Here is a 27393-nt window from a genome sequence, read left to right as displayed (position 1 = left end):
CAAGGTCCAAACAAGTTTTACTGAATAAAATCTCAAAGCACAACATATATGTATGTTTTTAAAAAAAGAAAAAAAAAATCCCTTGATACTAAAGAGGTAAAGAGATACTAAATTTACAGAGATAAGTATAAAGGCTCCATTTTCAATAAACATTTACATCAGTTTACAAAAGCATTTCGGGTAAGGCATTCAAAACAATACTGATATGATACATAATATGAAATATGAATTCAATATGTGCTCACAAACGGAAAGATGGGAAGCTTCATGGTAATATCCCTTTTAGAATAAAAGCACATTTTTCAGCATGCTTGTGCAGGCAAAGACATCAACAAAATGATATATTTGTAAGGATTCTGGATAATATTTTTTTTGGCACAGCAAGCCAGACATTTGTCATGTGGATATGTTGTATTGCTCCTTGTGAATGTCAGGTAAAGAGGGAAAAATACAAACAGAAAGCTATCACTGCTATTCATTCCAATGTCCGGGAGTAAGTAATTGCCACTCTGGACAAAGTGGGTTGTCCACCAATCAGAAGGTCCTTGATCCCCAACTCTGGCTGCATGTCAAAGGACAATATACCAAATTTTGATTGCTGAAAGGATTGCTAAATATAAAAATATCACCGAGGCCCAGCACTGTAGCATTCCTAATCAACAGACCTTGAATGGCCGTTAGAATCAAGTTTAGAAATAATAAGATCATGAATCCACCACCCTAACTCACACAACACATAGTTTTGATTTTTTCAGTGAACTATTAATCTATTTTTCTGTAAATCAATTGATGACAGTCTAAAGGCTGTTTTCTCCTTTCTTTAACCACAGAGGGTAAAGACACTGGTGGAGAAATACTGAATTCCTTTGTTTTTATTCTTCTAAAGGTAGCCACATTTAAATAACTACCAAAACCAACCTGCAGTATATTGTACCAGTCTTGTCCTATTTGTATTAATTAACCCCAAAATAAAAGAGACACCTCAAGTGTCCTTTGTAAAGATGTGAGAGAACTAACTAGTCTTCGCACACAAACTAACTGGTCTAGTCATATGTGATGACAGCGTGGACCCAGGAAAGACGGACAGCCAATGGGTGCAAGTGAATCAGCAGGTGTGAAAATGACCCGATCAACAAGTAACACGAATATGAATCAGTATTTAAGTTAGCAAGCCGGGCCATCTAGTTTTGGGTCCTCCCAAATGTTGAAGGTTGTAAAAGGTATACACTGCAGATAACCGATACCTTCGGTCTGCTGCGGATAAGAAAACAGTAAAGCGCTCAGTGTTGGCATTGTGTGGTCATGTTTTTAGTCTTGATTAAAAACACAGTTGCTGCAGCGTCTTCTCAACTGTGAGGACTGGCCGTTTTTTTCCCTGCATTACGATTGTGAATTTGGGATTTGAACTGTTAGACGGCTAGACAAAGGCTTAGGCTTGAACATGTGATGGGCCATTCATTTATTATCATAGATATTATTATTATTATTATTATTAATCAAATAATCATTTAGTCTACAAAATAAAAAAATAAAAAAAACATAACACATGGACACAGAAAAAAATGGGAACAAAAAGTCTTAAAACTGATACAAAACAACATGTAGATTACATCAGTCTGCTAGTATTTGGGCCTGATTGATTGATTGTATGTTTGAAACTGGTCATGTCTATACTGCTCCATCAAATCAATATTTAACATTCAGAAAACTTGCATGAATATATTTTACTGTAATTATTGTCTTGTGTTCTCATTAGAGAATTTGTGGTATAAATGCTGTTCTCTTTCAATAAATGTATGCATGAAAATAGTCACATTTAAAGATATTCAATTATTATTTGCATAAATAACATCTTTATGCTTTAATAAAAACAAACTGAAATTCTGGCACAGGTATGAGATAAGATCCAGAAGCTCCATTCAGTCTCTTGTGTCCAGGATTTCCTTCTCTTGTCCAGCAAAAGTAGTGCCAGACTACAAAAAGGGTGTGTGTGGAGGAGGTTAGAGTGTTGCAGTCTGCAGACTCACACAGCAGCTGGAACAGATATGATGTTTATGCCATGGTGTACCCATAGCTCCCACAATGCAATGCTACCAGCAGCCGGTCTCTCAGGACCTCCTGGCTCGGGTATTCTGGGAGTTTCAGCATGTTGATACTGCAAAGAGGAGACACAAAAAGGGAGTGAGGGGTGGACAAAGTCAACCCAGTGGAACATTGTGCTCATGACAATCCATCTGTCCAGTGGAGGAGCACTTATGTCTCATACTGATCCCACAGAAAGACCTGCAGCGATATAAATTACCTGTTGCACATTCCACCATGCAGAGACCTCTTCCTGTTTACAGACTGTGCCATCAGTGTATGCGGCTATCATAAGACAGAAGAAACATACTGCCCTCTAGTGCTCAGTAATATTTATAAATTGTCCCTCGAGTAAGACTGCAGAGTGACTTATGCTTATGTCTGATTGTTAAGAGTCCTACGTTTCTTGAGGTGAAGAATAAAACTACAACTTTGGCAGTACTGCTGAGCAGCCTCACCACCACAGCAGGACGTGTAAGAGTCCAACAAGGTTGAGTCAAGACGGAGTACAAAAAAAAAAGGTCTCATTGAATATTCTTCATGTTAGTCACAGATCACTTTGCTATGATTCAATCGCTCAGTATAGAGCGGTAACAACAGAGGACGTAGTGCATCGAGTACTGCCAATGCAGAACAGAATCAACGGCTCTGACTCTGAGGTTGACAGGTTCTTGTTCCTTCAGACTGTGAATATTGTTGAAAACTGGGATTGCAAATATTGAGACTGTATTTTACAGTTCCTAGAGTTTAGAAGTAAATGAAAACTCATAGGAAGGTTCCTCGAAATTGGAGCGCTTTTGAGTAAAATGTTCAGTCGGTACATTTCCAAATTATTAATTCAAGTTCACCACAAGTCTAAAGTACAACAGAGTCTTTTAATCAGTGTACAACACTACAGCTGTCATTGCCTATGCCTTTGTGCAGCAGTCAAGTTGCAATTCAGTATCTGACCAAATATGAAATCAGTCTTAAATAACAGACAGAAAACCCTGTGAATTTTATGTCACAGTGAAGTTAACCTTTGACCACCTGAATACAAGATATCATCAATTCATCATTTTATCCTAATAAACATTTGTGTGAAAGTTTGTCATAAATAGTGCGTGAATTCTTAAGTTCTGACATGTTTTTGCGAGGTCACAGTGACCTTTGACCACCAAAATCTGTTCACCTTTGAGTTCAAGTGGACATTTAAGCCAGACGTAATGAAATACTCTCGACATATCACATTCACCACAATAGAACAGGTTGGAAACTTAATGTCTTGGTAGATATCTTTTGGTTTCTTTTTAAAAAAAGTACCTCTGGAAATTAACAACTGCTTATAAACTTTGTCTTATAATGCTAAAAGTGTCATTAATCCTTTCCAGAAAACTACAGAGGAAATTATGATACATCAGAGGCATACCATGGCTTATACGTATCATCTGTCAATAAAGCCTGTCCTACCTGCTACGAGAGTGGCAAGGGATAGTGGGCCGGAAAACACAAAAGTATAGCTGCAAGTTACTAGTTGTAGGTTCATGTCCTTTTGCGGTCAAAATTAAAGCTGTGAGCAAAAACAGCAAGTTTCAGTCAAGAGCAAGAACATGGCCACCTGGAGATTCAAACCCTGGACCTTTGTATCCCCACACAATGTGATTAAAGCCTCGTTTCCACCGAAATGCCTTTGGCATAGTACTCTTGGAACCTTCGTGTAACCCCTAATTAAGTATCTAAAAAAAAGTTTTCGAGGGTAACAATGGTCACTTTTCCATTAGTTGGGAAACGACAACAGAGACTTTAACTAGTCTCGCAGCATCTATTAACCAACACAATGTAACCCGCAGCATACATTTACTACCAAGCTGACAACACAGACAACTATTAAACAATGACCTCTGTTCCATACAGCATCATTTTCTCTCTCACTTGCTGAGCCACACACTGCACGCACATTTTGTTTTCTCTTCTTGTCATGTTTGTACTTATTACAACAATGAGTTAAGCTCTTGAGAAAAGGCTGCAGACACTAAGGCAAAAACTAATTTAAAAAAAACCAGAGTTTTCAATTTGGGAAATCCTACATCATAGCACAGACAAAAAGACAACTCTTATTGCTTTAAATGACCAATGGATCATCTACAGTGTTTTAACTCCACCTTTCAGTATTGGATCAATGTGCCTGGCACCTCCACAGAGGGGCAACAAAAAACAAGACAAAATGGAATGGTTCCATTGGTGCCACCTTTGACACTTTGACACTAAACTAAACAGAACCAAACTTGCTGGAAACCAGTCTGTACTGACTGTGTTACTGGGGAGACAAGGACTCTGCACACCTTCTCAAAACTGTGGCAATGGCATCAGGTGCAATACTTGTATTTTTAAACTAAACACTAAAAATGTTGGTTATAATGTTCTGAAAATCAGACATCATTCTGCTTGGTTTCAGGTATACTGTCAAATATTTTGGTGATAATCAGAAAACAAAAAAGAAAATATTCTGCCTACAATTTGCAGCAAAATACTGATCATCACTGCAGACTCACTATAAACACCATCTGAATCACCTGATGGCATCCAGGGAATGTACTCGTCAGTTTTAGGACCTGTAGAAAATGCAATCATTGCAAAAACACCAATGAGGCCAAGCTCTTAACCCATTCACAAGAACTTCTCCAACCAAAAGTTCATCAGCTGCAATACATGAGTAATCTACATACTTGCCTACTACAAACAAAGAGGCCACTGAAACACAGGAAACATGGAATACATCATAGCCAAAGATTATCATGAGGTTAACCACGGCTGTCTAGCCACTTTGTTGAATATGAACAAAACTCCTCCAGCTAGAGGGGACAATTTCCCAAAGCTGCTGCTCAGAGAGGGGATTGCAACACTAAACATAATGACATGATGATTTTTTATTGTTTGTTTTCTTTTTTCAACAAGGCAAGAAACTATCATGGTGGACTTTTATGGTCCAAGAGGACTTTTTTGAAGAGCACACCTAGCTGGACTATGTCATAGTTCAAGGAAAACACACAATGTAAGGAGTGTGGCCTTGCATTTTTAGGCATCGATCTATGCGCTCAATAATAATAATAATAATCATAATCATAAACCAAGACACACAGGGTTCTGCTGCTTGGGCTTGAACCCAAATGGAAAAAAAAGGACTTGAACCATAATTGAATAAAAAAGGACCAAGACTACACCAGTACTACAGGCTTTAATAGAATGAGACATTACCAGGTACTAGAGGTAGGCAGTAGGTTGGAGGTGTATGGCACTGCAGCAACAGTGAACTTCTGTAAACCGCTGCCCCCCATCAGATAGGCAAAGCCACCATGAGGAACCCTGGAACTGATAGAGAAGGATACTTTACTACAATAGATATCCACACATTATTCTATATCAGGAGGCATAATGGAAATCCAGCAGACAAACCTTCCAGTCACAAACTGAAGCAGAAGAACACGTTCCTCTTGGGTCAGACTCTTCACCACCTCCCAGAACCACTGCAAAAAGATGCAGGCACATTAAACAATGGCTAACAGAAAGAGAATCAGAAACCCAGAAGGTGATGTGGGTCTGTTTGTCATATTTTTGTTTAATAGTAGTACACTAAAACATGTCCTGATACTGAGAATTGCTGACGAACGTTAAACTATCCCCCACCCCCTTCACCCAGTCGACTATCAGCAGGATAGCTCTCCCTTGTGAGCTGGGTCCTGCTCAAGGTTTCTCCCTGTTACAAGGGAGTTTTTCCTTGCCACTGTCTGCTTGCTCGGGGGTTCAGGCTCTGGGTCTCTGGAAAGCACCTAGAGACAATTTTGATTGTATAAGGTGCTATATAAATAAATTGAATTGAAATTGAATTGAAACAGATTCTTCAGCATCCTCCTCATCATCTTTCTAAGGAATTTACTTCTTCCGAACTCTGGGGTATTATACTTTTAGTTTGGGATTTGTTTTAACTATGTTCAAAATGTAAAAGGATACTCAAATGTTCAAAGTGATGGACTGAAATAACATATTCACTTTATTCTTTCTTACTTCCAGATGAGTCCGAAGACAGAAAATGAACAGATAAAGGAGGACGATAAGCCCTCCTTGGGTTATATCCAGGTTATGGCACGTTTTAAAATTCACAGTTCTAAAAATGAAGCAAAGCTTGGTGAATAAAGGATGTGTAAACTCTGTTATGCCACACATAATTCTGTTTGTGTGGTACAAAAACTATCCAGAAAATTATCAGGCAACTGTTCAACATTAAAACATCAATGAAAAACTGGTACTTTCATATTTCTATGCAAATAGTGCTTTCTTTTCAAACCAATGTTAAATGCAAAAAGATAATCTGTAGCCCACGGACTGGACGGTCAAACTGGCAAATTGGCATCATTACTAGAAACTCAGATGACTGAAGTGAAATGTGTGTTGAGTCTTTGAGTCTCTGCACGGCCATGACAAAAGAAATGGGAGAAGCCAATCAATCAAACCTAACCTCTCTCACTGAACCCCTAGTATGTACGTAGATTAACGGTGGGCTTTATAAACACTCAAACGACTCACCCAGTTCAGCAGGGATGTCCTACATACACCCAGAGTAGATATCAATCTACAAAAGAAGACTTAAACTAAAAGTGGCGAATGCATTCAGTGAAATCAGTAGTGGAAGTGAGTGCGTGAGTGAAAAAATGCAATGCAACACAAACCAACTGACAACCAAAGCCCAAGATATTTGAGGGAGGAGGACGAGGAGGAAGAGACAGAGACTGAGCTCCAGAAGGTGTCTGAAGGGAACACTGGCACACAAGGCCCAGGTGTGCCAGTGTTCAGGTGTCTCTCACTCTCACTCTGACCCCGCCCACCTCCAGCACCTGCAAACAGCAGTGGTGTACAACACAAACAATGGGCAGACAGGGTTGAGTGGGCCGCAGCAATTCTTAAAGGAGGCAGTCCATCAGGTTGGAAGAACTGGAGCCCACCTGGATGACCGGCTCCTGAGGGTCATAGCCACTGGTGTACTCAGTGTTCTTCCACCAATCCTGCACATCGATCTCTGGCATCCCTGAAAGTAGGAGTTCCTGTTCGTGCACACACACACACACACACACAACAGGCCTTTAGTTCCACAATTCATGATCACCATACCTTATATTACACTTGAACTGAATACACGCATTTGTTAAGTGGTGTGCAGTAAGGGCCTACTCTGTTACAAGTAACATTTTTGATTAAAGACTATCTTATGGGGCCCTGCGATTGACTGGCGACCAGTCCAGGGTGTACCCCGCCTCTCGCCCGTAGTCAGCTGGGATAGGCTCCAGCTCTCCGTGACCCTGATGGATAAGCGGTATAGAAAATGGATGGATGGATGGACTATCTTATGGATTAGTTTTAATGCAGCTTCTTTTTACTCTTACTTGAGTCAATTTGCAAAGAGAAATCATGACTTGTACCCTGTTATTTGTGGATACATTCATCATGATACCTTTATTTTATTTAGTATGTTATGCATTCATTAACATTCCGTGAGGAGGCAGGTCTCATGTCTGCACTGCATAAAACTCAACTGAACCACTTTCTACTTTATTTAGGTAAAGTTCTTATACTGGCGCTTGCGTTTATAAAACACTTAGTCGATTGCTGTAAGTCTGATGTTATTCCATATTTTTTTTTACTGGCAACAAATCTCAGGTAATCCATATAGACGAATATAGAAATAAAGAGTTTTAGTTTTAAACAGCAGGATGGTGTATGTGTGATTGAATAATAATAAACTACGGAGTGTTTTTCACGGTGCTGAAGGCAACAGTGTGACCAACTGTTATGCTTTCAATACTTTTGAACAACCATGAAGCTCTATGGCGCAGAGAAGAAGATATATCAGTGTTTTTATCACACAAAATACTCGTCCGTAGATACATACAGAGTTGGTTTTGCTCTACACATGGGATTTGTTGACAATCAGAAAAATATAGAATATTGCCACCCTCATCCTTTAACCTACACAAACATTCACACTGCTGACAACAGCTGATCAAACACAATGAAAAAAAAAACAAAACAAAGCAGGCTGTTCACTTGTGAAGCGCCCCGCAATGACAGCATGACCGAGACAAGTCCAACAAATCCAGGGTGGGATAATCATCATGCTACAGTATTGATCCTTGCAAGAGTGCAAAATAAAAAGACGAGGTAGGGGCTTCAAGGTGACCACCTCACCCAAACATGGCTAATCAATACCTGCATCAGTTGACGGGCAGGCAGGCAGCGCGGAACAAGGAGAATACAGACTGTAAAAGACAAGGGATGAAAGGAGGGCGGGAAAAGCAGGGAAGGACGGGGAGGTCAGAGAAGGACGACTAACCAATTCATATTCGTCAAAGAGCTGGATGAGCGAGGCTGGGATGAAGGTATGGAAGCCGTGCAGGAAGGCATTTATTTGAGGCTGGATGGCTCGCGTCATCCTCAGCTCCGTCACCAGCTGGACGTACTCGGCCTGAGAGAGGACACACACACACACACACAGATCAAACACTCCAGAGACACTGACGGACGAGATAAAGAGAGAGACCTTCATTCTTTCTGCTCTGCATTCTGACACAGCGCCTCCTGCAGGAACACTGCAGTACTGCACACACTTATCAGGACTCTTCCAGGCAGTAAGCTGGATGACAGAACACAGCAGCTCATAGGAGGTCAACTATGGTTGAATATACTAGAGGGGCTTGGGCTAGTCATTACTGCCACCTTCAGTCACAATGCTGAGCATGATCTGGAGCATGCTTTGGGATGATTCCATTAGGGTTGGGTGAAATGTATTAAATCACTATATAGTAAGAATATAACAATACATGTTAATCACCATATGGCAAATCTAAGCAACTCTACACAGACTCCCACTAGATATTTAGATTGATTTGATAGAATCCGAGTCTGTCAGAAACAACATACACCCTACAATTACAAGTTTTAGGTGCAGAACCCAAAACATTTTGGGCACCACTCAAGCCCGAGAATGTAACATCATTGTGGAATAACTGATCTCAGACCTAGATTGTATTTAGTCCCAAGAAGTAATAAAAATAAAATTTTTATTTATGACCTGCTCTAGCTTTCACAATTTTATGTACACATATATGGGAATAATAGTGCTCCAAAATGGTGTAAAATTACATCTTTTCTTTTATTGAGAATAGTAAAAATTTTCTTGGCAGAGGATCCTCAAATCCCCTGCCAAATATGTGCATCTAAGTCTTTTACAAACTAATGGAAAACACTATACATACAAGACACCTGTCTAAATATGTGCAAAAGAAAAAAAAGGAAAGAAGGAAAAACAAAAGAAAGAAAGCACCGGAGTATCTCACATCATCTTGGGAGCTGTTTTTCAAATCAGGGCTTCCACACATTCAGATGCACAGCAACCTCATGTCTAAAACTTTACTGACTTCTGACAGAGCTTAGTAACATAGCTAAAACGATTTAACTAAACACCTGGAAATATTCTGGTGTCCAGGATTCCAAAATGTGAACTTTCATGTTTTCATCACCATCGTGTTACTGTTTTGTTTTTTGTTTTTTGTTTTTTTACATTCACCCAAAATTCACCCATGTGTATGTTTTTAAATAATTGCATATATGCTCTATTTTACTTATTTTACAATCCAGCATTTGTGCAATCCAGTATTGTACTAAAACAAATAATTTACCCTGATCCTGATTACAGATAATTTTGAATAACAAATTTCATTTTTTTTATTATTTCCCACCCCTGTAAACATTTCTGAGGCACCCAAACGCTCGGAAAAGCTAAGATAATTTCTACTGTATTTTTCTCTATTTTATCTATACTATCAAAGGCGTTTCTCCAGATAATTTAATAAACTTTTTCTTCTTAAAAACATACGTAATATAAAGCGTTACCATCAGGCACTGATCTTTGTGCTGTGACCAAACAAGTTCTTGCATTACATGCTGACGCTGTATGACATCACGCCCCCGACTCCGTGGTGACTGACCTTGTTTTCCTGTGTGACCAGGATGCTGGTGCCTCCGGGTTTGAGCGGCACTTCCTCCATCGCTCCGAACACATCCGTTTCTACAGAGAAGGTGAGCTCCAGACCCAAGTCACTGATGTCATTGTCCAGGATCCACTGAAGGTTCTTGGCGTACTCTGGATCAATGGAAGACACGTCCTGATAGTTCACAGGGATGCCTGGAAAACACAAACACAGACAAATGCATTCAATACAGCATGGAAAGCCAGAACACTGGATCCAGGAAATTAATATTATTGTTTTTATTTTACTAAAAATGAACTGAGTTTCATACATACTGATGTGAAAATAAAAGCCAATATATTTTCAAAATATAACAAAGCAGATTGATGTAAGGATGGGCAATGCTAATCAATTTTCCCTCAAAATGTGTTAAATTATTAGTTTATCCATCCATTTTCTATACCGCTTATCAATCAGGGTCGCGGGGGAGCTGGAGCCTATCCCAGCTGACTACGGGCGAGAGGCGGGGTACACCCTGGACTGGTCGCCAGTCAATCGCAGGGCCAACACACAAAGACAGACAACCACACACTCTCACACTCACACCTAGGGGCAATTTAGAGTAGCCAATTAACCTAATGTGCATGTTTTTGGGATTGTGGGAGGAAGCCGGAGTACCCGGAGAAAACCCACGCAGGCACAGGGAGAACATGCAAACTCCACATAGAAGGGCCCAGACCGGGATTCGAACCTGGAACCCTCTTGCTATGAGGCGACAGCACTAACCACTGCACCGCCCTGATGAGACTTTAGTGTGCTCAAAGCACAGTCACTAAAAAAAATGACATGATTTGTTGTGTCAGTGGGGGTTTTTTTTAAGCAGTTTTCACTATTTTGGGAGCATTTAACTTTTATTTTGAGACAGTAGCGAGCAAATAGACTGAGAATGTTCTACATGAGCACAGGCTACCAGAACAGCCGAAAAATATATCAGCATATATCATCAATCAACACCCTAGTCTGACCTTTATTCATACATATGCCTGCATTCTGTTACCCAGTATGTGTTTGTAGAAGGAGCGGGTGAAGTAGATGTTGACCAGCTGTCGGTGGTACAGAGCCAGACCCAGAATTTGACCTGCGAACCGGAAGTAGTTTAGGTGGTCCGGGTTCACCGAGGAGTTACTGTTGGGCTGAAAAGTGGTACCTGGAATCACAAAAGCACATACCTTAATTCTACATGATAGTGTTTCTCTTGTAATTTGAGTGTTTTCACAGAAATTAAAAAAAATAAAAAAATGTTATGAACCATCAGCTGACTGAGTGAACAGAGCATAGTCTGGGTTGATGATCTCGTTGGACAAGATGTCGAACCACTCCCGAACTACGCCCTGGCCCTGAAACGCAAGAAAAACCAAAAGACAACACAACTCACTGCTTTGGATTAAATGGGACCATCAGCTGGTAAAAGGCTAACAGAAAGGTAGTTTATTATTGAGAACTGATGCAGCGTCATGAATGTGGAAACCCACCATCCCCTCCTCGCCATGGAAGCGAACAGCAATGCCCTGTTTGAGTTTCTCATTAGTGGACTTGGATACCATCTCACAGCTGCTCCTGAATATGGAGTCTGTTGGTGGAACAGAAAAAAAAACAAAACCTTTTAAGGACAAAAAGACAGGCAGTACATGTGGGAAATGTGGTGATCAGTGTTGGACATTTGATCACTTTGTAGCATTATTTTGCAACAAGCAGAATCTTTCCATTTCCACTCGTAAACATGGTTTGAATTATGATCGAGCTTGTGAGGGGAGGATGAAAATGAAAAGGACACGAGCTCCCCTGAAACCTATTTCGTGTCACAAGTTTGTTGGATGTAGGCCGCTTCGTCCTTTAATGAGGACTGATTTGGGTAGTCTAGGTAATTCCTAACAACTACAGTGAAATAAATAAAGTGAAAAAGAGAAGAGGGAACGAGAGTGCTCAGTCTTGTCTCAGTCACTGTCCTGACAGCCGGGCTAACATAATCTAAACAACAGACAGTTTAAAGGTTGGGTCGGGTGGTTGATTAGCACATAGGGTTGCTGGTTTGGCAGTGCGGACTGGCTCTGACCTGAGCAATGGAGATGATAGGAGGATGAAACATGTCACACACTTTGGTTGCATTCTTGCTTTTCATGGTTGTAAATAGAACTTTTGACCGTCATTCCAAGTTAAAAGTTTCTTCTTGATCATTCTTTCATATTAGTCTCGAGTCCATCCATCCATTTTCTATACTGCTTATCCGTCAGGGTCGTGGGAGAGCTGGAGCCTATCCCAGCTGACTACGGGTGAGAGGCGGGGTACACCCTGGACTGGTCGCCAGTCAATCGCAGGGCCGACACACAAAGACAGACAACCACACACTCCCACACTCACACCTAGGTGCAATTTAGAGTAGCCAATTAACCTAATGTGCATGTTTTTGGTATTGTGGGAGGAAGCCGGAGTACCTGGAGAAAACCCACACAGGCACAGGGAGAACATGCAAACTCCACATAGAAGATTCGAACCTGGGACCCTCTTGCTATGAGGCGACAGTGCTAACCACTGCACCACCGTGCCACCCTAGTCTTGAGTCACAAGAGTAATTTTGACTGTTTATGATGAATATTCTTCTTACTGTTTCTTAGTTATTGTGTCTAAGTTGCTATTCTCAAGATGTTAATTTTATAGGAGGCTCTTTTAATATTCAGCATTAGCATCTCATCAGCAAGTCTTCCAATTACTCCACCTTTTCTGTCATTTGGAACAATACAACATTTTGTAACAATACATTTTGTGATGGCGTGTATAACCAGAATATTTTCACACCCAACTTAAACTGAACTTGTCTTAGTCTTGACACACATCGTTCAACCCTGCTGAATTTGTAAGTAAGCCTGGCGACAATACGCTGGAGTGTAAATTCCATCTGTGCATGACTTTGGTGTCACCATGAACGTTGCCAATATCTTCTCTTCATACACGAAAGCAGAAGTGTACGGTGTTGAGCACAGCTTGTACCTCTGTGAATGAGCAGGATATCGTTCTCGTTGACCGGACGATGAACCATGTCTGAATCTGGCTGGCCAGCCAGCAGATGCTCATAGAACCATTCACAGCGATCCTTGAAAGGCTGAGGGGGGAAAAGACAAGGCTTCATCACACACTGTGCAGCACTTTCCCAGATTCATTTCCACTCCTCTGCGCTTTTAACTTTCACTCTGCGGATTTTTCTGTCTCAACTGATGAGTCAGAGAGCTTTCAGTGCTAAAATACTCGTCTGTAAAACAGAAACGAGGCTGGGGTATATTTGCATAATATATGCCTTTGTTCTCTAAGCGTTGGAGGTAGAATGAAGGATCAGCTTGGAAAAGAAAGAAAGACTTTTTCCCCTGGGGCTGTAGGGTGTACCGGGAGAGGAATCAGGAGATGAAATCAAATTCACGGGTTAAAGTCTGTAATTAAAACAAGGGCCTACTCCCAGGCGAGCCATAATCCATGGGTAACGAGGCTCAAATGCCGCAGCTCAAATATGAATACTGAGGAGTGAGAGAACAACACACAACTCGAAGCAGCACTTAAAATTTATGAAGCTGTATAAATGGAACTTAAAGACAAGTGTTATCGCCATGGTTGCAACACTGTTAAATGGTCCGAAAGCGAAGACGGGACATTTAAAGTCACTTTCCGTAAAGTCCCTGAGGATATAAACATAGAGACAGAGCTTCTTGTCAAAGTAGAAAACAAAGAATAAGGTAATCGCTTTTGCAGGCAAAGTGTAGTTCACCTGCGAGAAAGAGAAACGGAGCACAGTAAGCTGAGGGGAGAAATTTTAATGTGTTTTTAAACTGATGAATGATGGAATTTGGAGAAATAAAAAATAACTGAAAATATGAATTAAACATGACACTATCGAGACACTGGTGCCATCTTGTGTTTTTGATGTGTAACATTGCATCGTGTTGGTGTTTCCTGCAAGAAGTGCAACCAGTGAGATAGCAGCAATCCTAAGTGATGAAGAGATAATTAACAGCCTGATGAATATACATACAGACCAATTTAAGACTGGTAAAAAATTCACTGCTTTTATACCAGTGGATTTATCCACCATTTAATCATGGAAGACATCACAGGTCAGACAGCCTTAATACAAACAAAGTATTCTAATATTTCAGATGATGCTGTTTTTTCTGTAAAATCAGGAAATTTATGAATATAAAAGTTCCTTTTCTTTCCTAAAAATGAGGGTTAATCTCATTATTGACCTATCTTTCTATATTTAATGAATATCTGTTCAGTCTTGTTTTGTCCAACAGTCAAAAAAGATATTCAGTTGACACTGACTTAATGCAGAAAGAAACAAATCCTCGCATTGCAAATGATTTTTTTTCTGTTGATTGACCAATCAGTTGACGGGGAATTAATCAATTGTTTCAGAATTTTCAGAATTCAATTCAATTTTATTTATATAGCACTTTTTACAGTCTCAAAATTGAGACAAATTGTCTCTAGGTGCTTTACAGAAACCCAGAGCCTGAACCCCCAAGCAAGCAGACAGTGGCAAGGAAAAACTCCCTTTTAACAGGAAGAAACCTTGAGCAGGACCCGGAGAACTATCCTGCTGATAGTCGGCTAGGGGAACAACGCATACTGGGTTTTAGTGTTAAAATGACTGGCCAGTTAATTCATACAAGAAGGACTGAATGAATGAATCTGAATAAAAAGCAAATGTGGGAACAGGATTAAGATTGGTACTGCACATAAATGGAAACTAAATCTACTGCATATCTGTATATGAGTCACTGTGCAGCAACATGATATCCAAACATAAAAATCTGATATTGATATACTTTGTAACTAAATATAACTGTTACTTCCTGCTCAATAAGGAACAAATCATATTTTCTGAGAGACTGAATTTTGCTTCCAAACGTCCCTCGAAGCATTTCATAAAATAATTCACTGTGTCTTACTTGGCCCTTAATAATATGCATGAAGCGTGACATCAACTCCGGACACTCCAGGAGAAAATGGAAGTGGTTAAAGATGATCTTTGGATTCCTGAAAAAAGAGGAGACAGAGAGAAGAACAGAAAAACGATACAAGGGGCAGTGAGAAAACAAAGAGACCAGAGAAGAAATAAATGAAGAGGAAAGAAGTTGTTGGATCAATACTGTGTGAGGAGGCTGAAGTGTGGCAGAGGGCCACAGTGACTCACCTGGTTACAAAACACTTGAGCACCTCGTCATGCTTGCAGACAAACTCGATGAAGCGAGGAGACGTCATTCTGGGTAAGGGAAGAGAGGGTGGTGAAGGGCAAGGAAGATAGAGCGAGAAAGGAAAAACTGTGGGCAACTGCACCGCTGCTTTTTCATTGCATGGCCGGTGCGGACAGGATGACACACTCTGAGACTACAGATGGACGCTAATGAAATACTATACAAACAGCAAGCAGCAGCAGCACAAAGAGAATATAAGCAGAACACTGAAACTGGATGTAGCTGCAGTGGGTAGCTTCTCTTCATGTGAGTTCCATACTGCTTAGCCACAATGTCACAACGTCATATTATCAGCAGCAATATAAATGGCTGTAGCACTAGAGGTGGCAGTAGGAATGTGGTAGCAGTCAGTAGCGGTGGTCATTGCTATATTAAAGTTATTATGGGATAGCAGCACTGTAAAAGTGTGATTCTGGTGCTGTAGGAGGTCTGTTTACATCACAGCTGACGTTTCAGGCTCTCCATGTTGAATTCTGGTGCTATGTATATGGATTAGATACTGTATGACAGCAGACACATGAAGGCTGAGCACAGACCCTTGTGGCATCTGACAGGAGCAGCACATATAGAAGGCTTGGATCACAGCGCTGAGACGATTGGCTGTCATGGAGATAACATCCTCTCCATCGGCGTACGCCTCGGTTTCCATGACGATCTGACGGTCCAGCAAAGGGGGGAGCTTGGGTGTAGAGCCAGAGTGGTCGACCTCGCGCTGTTTGAGAAGCAAGGAGGCTATCTCACTGCTGGAGGAAGAGGAAGATGGGTTCTTTCTGTTCCTGTCCAGCTCTGTGGAGATGAGCACCAGCCACTCGTCAAGGGAGTGCCACAGCAGCTCCAGCGGCTGCAGAGGGACAGACAGAATGTGAGAGATCACAAAGAGAACACATGGAGTGATCCATGAGGGCATTGACCTTCAGGGTGTCTGCAGCTTTTACAATGCTTCATTTAAGTCTTCAAGCACCTTCTTCAGGTTGCCAAGGATTTCAAGACTAATTTCAAAGAAAAGACAGCTCCAAACAATAACCTTTGTCCAACTGAGTACAAATCATTAATCAACCGACTCTACTTCATGTCATTTTAATGAACATCATGCACATGGGAAAAGAATACTCTTTGCAACACTTGTTTAATGTAGCGGAAGGGTCTATTTGATGGTTCTGGTGTCTAAGCATATACAAGTAGTTTTGTTAGCTAAATGTAGCAAAGTATTTTTGGTGCATAAGCCTAACCCAAACCTAAGTATAGCTTGTAACAGGACATGAATACCAGTCACCTCTATAGCAACACGATATATGTGGTCTAAACTGAAAAAAAAATTCAATCTTACACTTCTGCAAATACCACTGAACATACACAGGCTCATCAGCGGTCCATTTAAAGATCACAATATGCTGCATATACACCTTCTACTAACCTTAAAGACCTGGCTGCGAGGTGTCTTGTTGCCATTGTAGCCCATGTCATTGCCGTTGTTGGGTGATGAAGGTCCCAGGCGGAACACATGGCAGAAAATACGTATAATTCTCAGCAGGCTCTTCATCTGAGCTTCATAACTGCTGGACAGGCTGAGGAGAGACATGGGGGAAAGAAGGGACTGATGCAAATCTTAGCACTTAACAAACACTTAACATGTGTTTGTGGGACTTGTATTCCTCTTCCGCCTTTATTTGATGGACACAGGGACTGCAAAACTTGGCCATCATATTTTCCTCAAGCAGTCTTTTAAGACAAATATTGTTAAGTAGCTATGAGTTGCTGCAGATTCCTGCATATGCAAACTGTGGTCAAAATTCCAACTGAGAAATAGTCAAGTTGCTGTTTATCTACATGCCCATCTAATATATGTAGTGACTGACAGAGAGCTATGTCACGTGCTGCAACGACAGTCACCTGAAGTTCAATATGATCGTAATCAACGAGTTTGCTCGGATGCTACACACTCATGTTCAACCTGGCAGCACAGAAGATCTATACAATCAGCACGGCTTCAAGATGAACACCCGAACTTAGCGTCACCACTTGAGTATCTGACTAATCTGCCAAACAGATGGCCGTGTTTCCAAAATGTTATATGACTCCTACCTTTTAATCTATGGATAAGTGCAATTAAAACTGGTGCAGTACGCTACAATATTTACTGAAAAAAGTTCTGTATAACAAGATTATTACATACATGCAAGATAAGAACATACGATAAAGAAAGCAAATATGTGCAACTATACCTGAGAAGCTTGTGTCCATTGGTGGTAGCCACTTCAGCAAGACTGGTCAAGATCCTCTGGTAATGACTGTCACTCTGCTGAGAGACATGCTCCAGAACCTGCCTGAGCTACACAGACACACACACAGACACACACACTCACACACATCAGCAGACGTATATACACATGGCTTATGAATTAATGTAGAGACAGACAGTTCATACCATGTTCTCTTTAATATCGTCATTCTGCGTCATCTGAATGAGGGTCTGGAACAGCCTGCTGTGATGCTGGATGAGAATCTCACATGTTTCCCCATATCCACCCTAAATCACACACCAGGACACAGTACCTCAGCATAAACTGAACAACACGACACTAAGAGGAAACAGTGTAAAATGCACTAAGTGTTCAAAGGATGTGGAAAAACTCACCTGGACACAGAGATCCAGAGGAGTGATTCCATTCTTGTCAGCCACGTATTTGGCACCTCGAGAGAGCAGGATCTGTGCTGTGTCTCTTTGGCCATGGCTACAAAATAATAAGTGTCAATGCAACTGGGCCCATTTTTGAAAGCAGTCTTAACAAACTCTGAATTTAATCCTGAAGTCTGGCTTGACTAATCCTGACATGGGAAATGGTGCGTTTTCTGTTCCAGAAAAGCTGATGGGAATTAGTTCAGTCAAATCTGATTATATTCAATCAAAGCGAAGTGTGCGCCTTGGGAAACAGGAAAACAAAGAGCAGAGCCTCCATTTTTATCCAGTGGATCTACAATATGAATACATGCCAATGCAAACCCTGACATTCAAATTAAAAAAGTCATACCATTCATACCAAGTCATACCAAGTTATACCATTTCATTTTATTTAGTGTAGTCGATTCATTCATCATTACCAACTTAAATGTCCTTAATGCAGAGTTTAATGTTAATCTTTTTTTTTATTCCACTTGTCTGGTCAAACATGTATATTCGTAATTCACTTGCCCAAAGTCACTTTTTGCTTGCCATTGTGCTGGTGTTTTATTTGTGTTTATTTTGTTTATGTTTATCTCAAAATTCAGCTAAAATACTTCCCTAGATAGGACAGGAAGCATTTTTTTCTTAGCTCAAGTTAGAGCTTGTTCCAGTAGACCTCTTCCAGACCAGCATAATGTCATAAATTTAATTCAGTCAAGTTCTACGTGAAAAAAAAAATAAAAGCAAACATACTTGAGATGAAATCATCTAGATTGCATGCTAGGTGTGTGTGTGTGTGTGTGCATGTCATAGCATCTAGATTGTATGCTAGGTGTGTGTGTGCATGTCATAGCATCTAGGTTGTATGCTAGGTGTGTGTGCATGTCATAGCATCTAGATTGTATGCTAGGTGTGTGTGTGTGTGTATGTCATAGCTATGTCTGAGGCTCCAGAGGAACCAGGAACTGTAAGAGAGGTGAGTTAAGACCACACTGTGGATCAGCAATGATATGTCTGAGGACATCACCTGCAGGCAAAGTAAAGAGGCGTGGCTCCAGACACATTTGGCCGGTTGATGTCAGCTCCACTGTCCAGAAGACACAACACCGTCTGAGCAAAAATAACACGCCTTCATATCAGATGCAGGGAAACATTTCATTGACATACTGGAACTGCGAGAAAAGATAACACATCACAATCAACTACAATGTATAATTTACAAATTTCGGTGCCTCATTCTCACTAAGTAATGGCTGAATTATCAATAGGACAAAAGCTTATGAAATGGGGGAATCTAAAGAGATAATTCTAATGTAGGTTCTCAGTCATCCGGGTCGTGGCGGTTGAAGCGCTAGAAACGAAGGCAACTGGATATCTTTAGGTTGTTGTAGATGCTTCGTTAGAATTTTTGCAGGTATCCAAGAAGAGACTGTGTGCCATATGTTTTCTGGCTATGTATAGCACACGCCTGAAGAAGCCTTTAAGGAAATACACCTCTGTAAAAAGGAATGTTCTGGAATTAGTCTCTTTGCATTACTTGGAGAGTTTCCATTGATTAAGATGAAATGCTGCTACAAAATTATAAAAGATTATGTGTTCATCCCATCAAGGACTGCAACTAATGATTATCTTCATTACTGATTAATCTGTAAATTATTTTCATAATTAATCAATGAATATTTCAGTCTGAAATTACATTTTCCCATAGCCATAGCGTCCAGGCAGCTTCAGCCACAAGAGCGGACTTCACACACTCTGATTGTCTTGAAGCAACGCTAAGCAGGAGGCTTATGACTATTTCAGAAAGTCCACAATCATCTGAGTGTAGGGATGTTTGACCCCACTGTTCCCCCTTAGTTCCTCACTCAAACCTCAAGAATGAGCCCACCATCTTGAGCCCGGTGAGAAAATGTCACTCATGTGACCTTGTCCACCATCTTTGTCCTCCGTCTCTGTCTCCCTTGAAAAAAATGAATAAGATAGGCAAAAGCGAGGGAAATCTATATTATACCTGCATCTGTATTGACATACTGCGTCAGTATATCAGCAGTTTCATCTGCAGAGGTGCTAGACTTTCCCTGTGTACATCCGTCTGTGTAAAAGAGGAAGTCTATAAATAAGGGAAACTGCATGATGGTTTTAGGTAAAGAGAGACAGAGACTTGGATAAATCCACTTGAAAGGACAAGAGCAATGAGTTAATTCATCCTGTGAACAGCTGTTCATCGTCTTACAAAATGATGCAAACCATAGTGCATAAAAGGTGACGGTCATATAGGTCTGATATAGGTTTGTGGCCTAAGGTAAGAGATGAGTTGAACTGCTCTCATTCCACACATGCACAGTTCAACTCTGAGCGATTATGCACACATGTAAATAACGTTTACAGTATTTCTGATTCGGTTTCATAAAATTTGCAAGTCATTAATGTCTGAGAAAATGGACAACCTTGGCCTTCATGCAGTCACCATCGGTCTCAAAGGCTTATTACAAAGGGGCATCCGCAAGGACAGGGTGGCAGCACTAGGGAAGAGTGACCCTTCTTTCAGCATGGTTAAAAAGTGGGTTGCTGAATTCAGATACGGAACAGAGAGCCTGGTTGATGGCACTGTCCTGAAAGACTGGTCCCTCTCAGCACACAGGAAGACACTGACCACTGACATGATACTGACAGATTATGTCTGTCAATACATTGCCACGGAGCTCAGTATCTCCAAGGAACATGCCCATGCAGTTAAACATTACAAACTCCAAATGATCAAAGTGTCAGCTTGCTGGATCCTGACACTTCTTAGGCCTCATGAGAAGTGGATTCAGCCCGATATGTCAATGGACAATCTTTGAGGTGGATCCTGACTGATTTCTCCAGCAATTTGTAACCATGGAACAGTGGAAACACTCAGAGTCTCTAGCTCACAAGAAAGCCAAATCAGTAAAGTCCGCAGGCGAGGTAATGGCCTCAGTTTTCTTGGATACAAAGGGAGTGGTGCTAGTGGACCACATGGAAAAAGGTCATACTACTCTGATCTCTTGAGACAGCTGCTGGAGAAAATCAAGAATATTCAGTTTCATTATGTCATGATAAACTCTCCTCATCCCACCCATTTAGACTGATCTACTTCAACTATGTGTCCCCACATACTGCGTTTGAATTTCACAGTTATCACTTACTGACCCATAAATCTGAACCTGAAATATTTTCTTGCCCAATCGATACATCAGTAACAGCCAGCGTGGACTAGGCACAACAAAAATCTATAACCTGTGACACAAAAATGGATGCTGTTTTAGAGATTCCCCTAAATGTCACAAAGTATAGCTTGCGTAGATTTCAGGGGCATTCCCTTTTAGCGCGACCATTATTTGAACTATATAGCAGATTCTCTTTGTGGTTAATACCATATCAATCAGTCAGTTAATGCTAAACAAAATGTTTTCAATCAGTTTATAAGTTATAGTGATGAGAGCTGACAATGAAGTGGGCCTATTTCAGCTACCAGTCAATCGTGGCTGACCTCATTTATTCGTTTATAGATTTTGGAGTTTGGCCGGTGCTCATTTTTTATGGCTAGCTTTTTTGTGGAGAAGCTATTCCTGAATATACACGTGTCATATCTTATTTTTATTTTTTATCTTATCTTATTTTTATTATTTTCACATCCTGGCAGTGACTGGCTTTACAACCTTTTACAACAATTTTACTATATAAGGTGCTGTAAATACTGCCCAGCCAATCACAATCACATCTAGAGTCATAGCCAAGTTGTCTTTGAGGCCCGCAGCTAGATATAACCATCAGGTCTGCTGCAGTCACACCAAGCAGCTATGGCGAGAGTTCCCCTGGAATACTGAACACAGAGAATGCGAAATGTATTGAAGTCTAACAAGCTGCCATGCCATCCCTAATAACTAGAAGGAATAAAGACGCTTTAGCAAAAGTACTGATCAAGTAAAAAGCTAATATCTGTTGTCAAACTTTGAGTCTCATGCTGGGCTTAAAATACATACATACATTTTCAGTTCAAGAGATATATCTGAATTTACTCACAGTTTTGTGTCCGTTCTGACAGGCAACATGCAGAGCTGTCTGCCCCATGGCATCCTCCACATCCACATTGGACACGTGCTGGACCAGATCATGGAGAAGCTCCGTCCGCCCATTCACAGCCAACCAGTGGATCTGCAGAGGTCAATATGGACAGTCACCATCCTGACTACAGGAGTCAATTAACCTCGAGTTACACAGATAACAGGACAATAATTTGATTTTAGAACTTTCAATACAACATGGACCACAGCCAGAAGATGACAGTCCACTTACAGCAGTCAGACCCTCGTTGTTGCAGATGTTAACATCAGCATTATACTCCAATAGTTTGCCCATACACTTTTTCTGTCTGAGGGAACGGGAACACAGGAAAGTGTTAAGAAAACAGTTGCTCTGTTTCATGCCTTTTCAGAGTTTTAACAGTCACAACTATCTTGACAGTCCACTGATTACATGTAAATACCATCTACAAGTCCAATAAGCAAGCAGGCATTTAAAAGAGTAATGGATCCAACATTCTCACAGCAACAACAACAGTTTGATATTCTACTGTACATTTGGTTCTAGATGTGAGTTTCAGTATTCGACCTGAGAGAAGTCAGCTTTTTTTCTTTTTTCCTTTGTGTAACTTATTAACCTGCAGGCCAAGTGTAAAGCAGAAGTTCAGAATTATTTTGATGTAAATTGGTACAAGTTCAAGTGCACTAAAGAAGGAAAAAACGCCTGCATTAATGCTGACACTAAGCTTTAATTGGAAATTGTCCACAGAGATGCACAAATAAAGACCAGCAGGACATGAGGTGGAGATAACAGTAATATTTTATGCCACAACAGCTCTCAGACCAGCTAGTCAGCTGAGGACGGTGCACCCTGGTAAAAGATGACAGTATAATTAAGGTGCAGAAGCACTGGAAAATACGTTGACTTGTCTTACGTGTTGTGTGTTACAAGGTTTGCGTTAGCCCCGTCCCATACCCGGATGCGGATGTTTACAGTATTTAAGCCTGGCTTACCACTGTATGGCTGGGAGATGTCAGATTAAAGAGAATGAAGCACAAGCTAATCTTCACAAATAGAAACCATTCAGACTGGAGGTTGTCTGGGATGGTACACGTCATTGAAATAGTAATCAGTGAGGGGCCTAATTCACGAAATTCTATCTTGTATTGATCGACTAATCCCACCATCGGTATATCCAGAGGAGAGTTAGATAGATATCTCTCCACACTATTCCTCTGGCATACAGGTAGTAGTAACGTGTCAGGAAACATAGCAATGCCCCAGCAAAAGGCTGTAAAATAGTAAGCACAGATGTAAACGATGCATGAAGAATTTCTAAATACCTGGCAATACCTACTATTTACAAATGATTTTTGATGAGGGAAATTCATTCAACATGTTTGCTAGAAATATCTAAAGGTCTAAAGGTGAACCCATTGGACCAGCTGTCACAAGACACCCCACTGAGATCAAATGCAGTTTAAGGCTCGTACCCATTCCTAGCAGCGAGGTGCAGAGGGGTACAGCCTGAGATGTCCTGATAATTTGGGTTGGCTCCTCTCTTCAGCAGTAGAACCAGACACTCCACTGAGCCACAGCTGTGCAGAGAGATGATGTTAGAACTGATTTCACTTGGCTATCATTCACGAGAACGGGACAGACAACCTGAAAGCATAGTGCCCCTGGCCACAGCCATCGCCAGCGCAGAGGCACAAGAATCGGCAGGTTCTGTTTGGGCCTGGCCAACATGCATGCAAGCTAATAATCAGCCTGTCCAGCTGTAAGGTAAACCCCAGTCAAGCAGGATGGAAGGTCCTATCAGAACTGAAGGCTGTGGTTACTGAGGAATAAGAACAATATCTTACTTTGCGGCGATGTGCAGCAGACTTCTCTTCACCCGTCCAAAGGCATAGTTCACATCAAACTTGGAGTTGAGCAACAACTCACACACTGACCTTTGAGAGACAAAATGGAACAAATAAACCATTTTTTTCAGTAAATCTCTGCAGTGGGAACCTCGAGCACTGAGATCACAGTGTGCCAGCACTAACCTGTGCTGGTCAGCCATGACCATCGGCATTAGTGTGTACACTGCGGTCTCGTTGTCTGTGGAGGGAGAAACAGAAGAGCACATGTTAATGCAGGTAAGATAGTTACAGTTCATTCCAATTCCAATCTGGTTGTACACCAACCAAAAATTAGGATTTGCTTTTTGGTTTATAATTATGCTAATTGTAACATCTTCCAGGAAGGTCAAGGAAGGTAGGTAAGTGGAACTTCATCCTTAATGTTGACTGTTTACGTGTAGAAATCAGTACTTCATATATTAGGACATATCTGCAATATCCATGTAAGAGTGGACAGCAACAGTGAATGCCCATCTGGTTGCTGTGAATTCTCCCAGCGACATGTGTTTTACAACAGGAAGTGAACTCGAATATCCTGGATCAAAATCATATGACCCACAACTCTGACCTCCACCCCTCTTGGGACTGTCTTGTTTTCTGAAATTCCACCGTGTTGCATAAGATGCCCTGATCATCTGATACTGACGTGAATGTGTTTGCACTGGAGGTACATCAAAGCTCACTGTGTCGAGCAGAGGGACGCACCAAAAACTACTTGAGTTGATATATTAAAAAAAAAGAGAGAGAATAAAAACAGAGACACAATTCTGTATTTTATAGTCTCATATTTGAGTGTATGGGAATCATTTCAAACCACAGAAGGTCTTCCTCGGGTAAAGAACTGGACATATAACTGTATTTATTTGTGATGAAAAGACAAAACATAATCCCCTGATATATCTCCTGCTATATTAAGTACACCACACTTTTGCTGGATTAGCTGAGCTGACAAACAGCAGTAAATTTGAGCGAGTGAGATCTGATTAAAGACAGAGTTTCGAAGTACGAGTATGCAGAGGAAAATTCAGGAGATGAAAGCTTAAAGGCGCTCTGACACTGACCCAGGAAGAATCGGGTACTGGAGAACAGTGAGGTGAGCTGCTGTTAGCTGAAAAACAGCACCATCTATCAAGTAAAATGATTATAAAAAATAATGTAATAAAAGTGTTTCAGATGTGCCCTCCAGTGAGTGATGGAGGCAAGATGTTTGTGGAGTCGGCTACCAAGATTCCTAAAACGTAAAGGCCTCTCGTTTCGACACTGCACCATCATGGCCCAGGGATTCCCAGATCTACTCACTATGTTGGCAAGGCTGTCAGCTCTAAATGGATTGAAGAGAAAGACATCACCGCAATGGACAAGACTGATTTAGTGTCTTGCTGCCTGAGGCAAACTTGATATAGGATATGATCGGAAATCCTTTCAGAGTTTGTGAACTGGCTGTTCGGCTCTTGCTGCACACGGTGGGGCATCAGCAGGCGCTCTGGCTTTAATACAACCCATTACATACCTAACTTATCAAACAGAGGCCAGTCTCTTAAACAAGCCTTCTTCAGTTGAGGTAAATAAAAGCCACGGTCACTGTTTGAGGAAATGTGTTACTTACTTATTTCCTTTCATTCATAATGGAAAGAACACAGTGGCCGAGAGGGCTTAAATCACTGCAGACTCACTAAACATATGCAAACAGACAAAACACAGCTTAAGAAAATATCTTCATCATTTCGACCACATAGAGTGTGTGGTTGTTTGTCTTTGTGTGTCGGCCCTGTGATTGACTGGCGACCAGTCCAGGGTGTACCCCGCCTCTCGCCCGTAGTCAGCTGGGATAGGCTCCAGCTCCCCCGTGACGCTGACGGATAAGCGGTATAGAAAATGGATGGATGGATGGATGGATTTCGACCACGTGGGTGCAGAATTCAGGAAATGTTCTGCAAATACAGGCTATACAACCAAATCGAGAAATATTCAGTGGAAGTGAAACTAGAGCTAAACACAGCTTGGACACACTTCTGGCTATCGTCTGACTCACAGAGTTGCTCGAGCCTGGTCTGTGTATCATCTGTTTATGTTTATCACGTGAACTGACATCCAAACTGACTTCAATAGCTGCATGAGTCACAAATCATCGTAACAATAAGCTGCGTTCAGCTGTTGTTCAGATGTTTTCTCAGTCTGTTTGTTTAATCTATTTGAGATAAGACTTCACTGTCATTGTAGTTACACTGAAACTTGTTTGGTAGCTCTCAAAGACCAGCAGCAATCAAAAGGGGAAAATACACCTCAAAGAAAAAGGAATAAACTAGTTTGTGTGTTCTGAAGCACACTTCCTTCCATCCACACTTCCTCTGATCGAATCAGAGACCATCAACTGATACGTGCTTATCATATTGCAGACAATTAAAAAGTTTACACATTTTCACCTTAACACTCAAAAAAAAAAAAAGAAAAAAAAATCCAGTCTTTACAATTATATTTGCAAAAATGTTTTTTGACCTGCTCTAACTGGAAAGTGTCATGAGATGCCTTTTGTTGGTGCTATGTAAATAAATTGAATTGAATTGAAAACGATGAAATGACACAAATATTCGTCACTGCTACTATTAAGTCAAAGCGAATAATAACAAAAACGACACAGTGAAAGTCATTTGAACAGCCTGCTCCTGTATGCTAGCCTGTCCAACCTGAACGCCACACTGTTTTAAATGAACATGCTACGCTGCGCTGCCGGCTCGCGCTGTTTTGGCTAACGCTTTTATAATCCTGTACGCTTACCTTCCGGGAGTTCCACGGTCCTCGCCCTGCGGAGGGAACGGGTAAGCCGGTTGAGCTGTACGTTCAGCTGCTCCATCGCCCGCTCCATCATAGGTAACCGGTGCAGCAGGAAGTCGAGGCAACAAAGCCTCGTCCGTCGGGTTTATTTCTTCCTAAATGAGGCGTGTTGTTCCTGAGCGGCGGCCATGGGCGCTGGCAGAAGGGGAGCCGCTTCCCTGACAGACACACTGATTTACAGTACACTCATTTTTTCCCTTCCACACTGCTCTGCCTCTGTTATTTCCTGTTGTGATGACGTCATAAAGCTAAGCAGTGTGGGTGATGTAGTTTATAGGACACTGGGCTTAAAGGTCAGCAGTTAGAACATGTAAGTTGTAGCCCATTGAGCTGTCTGTTTTGTAGTAGTGAGGTACATATAATTAAACACAGTGTGGTAGTACTGTGTAGTAGCTGGCTGGTACATCAATAACAATCATACTGAATTTGCACATGTTTCAGGTGGTTAAATTCTTCTTTTTTCCCCCCATTTCTGTGTAGTGTAGGAACTACAGAACCTTCAAACAATTTCGGGACATTAAAGGAAAACTTGGGTAGTTATGAATATTGATTATTGCTATTTG

The 27393-nt window shown here is 41.1% G+C and overlaps 1 protein-coding gene across 2 annotated transcripts; it reads right to left on the bottom strand.

The window, feature by feature from the left end:
- hace1 (HECT domain and ankyrin repeat containing E3 ubiquitin protein ligase 1) lies at positions 1–27077 on the bottom strand. 2 transcript variants are annotated; one of them, XM_046399302.1, is made up of 24 exons: positions 26774–27077; positions 24143–24197; positions 23957–24046; positions 23585–23689; positions 22365–22440; positions 22092–22223; positions 19072–19154; positions 18018–18114; positions 17808–17909; positions 17605–17711; positions 16797–16947; positions 15919–16223; positions 15322–15390; positions 15077–15164; positions 13125–13236; positions 11612–11709; positions 11389–11476; positions 11137–11286; positions 10098–10294; positions 8444–8575; positions 7059–7157; positions 5515–5585; positions 5317–5430; positions 1–2155 (listed from the first exon to the last, which is right to left on the bottom strand). In XM_046399302.1, the coding sequence occupies exons 1-24, from the start codon at positions 26862–26864 to the stop codon at positions 2053–2055; spliced, it is 2715 nt and encodes a 904-aa protein (XP_046255258.1). In that variant the 5' UTR covers positions 26865–27077; the 3' UTR covers positions 1–2052. The 2 variants fall into 2 exon arrangements, with proteins under 2 accessions (XP_046255258.1, XP_046255259.1); XM_046399303.1 differs by lacking the exons at positions 19072–19154; positions 22365–22440; positions 23585–23689; ... (1 more) ...; positions 24143–24197; positions 26774–27077 and having other exon boundaries at positions 22092–22204.
- Between the last annotated feature and the right edge of the window lie 316 nt (positions 27078–27393).

This window comes from Scatophagus argus, chromosome 9, assembly GCF_020382885.2.
Source record: "Scatophagus argus isolate fScaArg1 chromosome 9, fScaArg1.pri, whole genome shotgun sequence".
NCBI lineage: Eukaryota > Metazoa > Chordata > Actinopteri > Scatophagidae > Scatophagus > Scatophagus argus.
The sequence above is the reverse complement of the archived record's forward strand: the minus strand, read 5'-3'. Positions and strand labels throughout refer to the sequence as shown.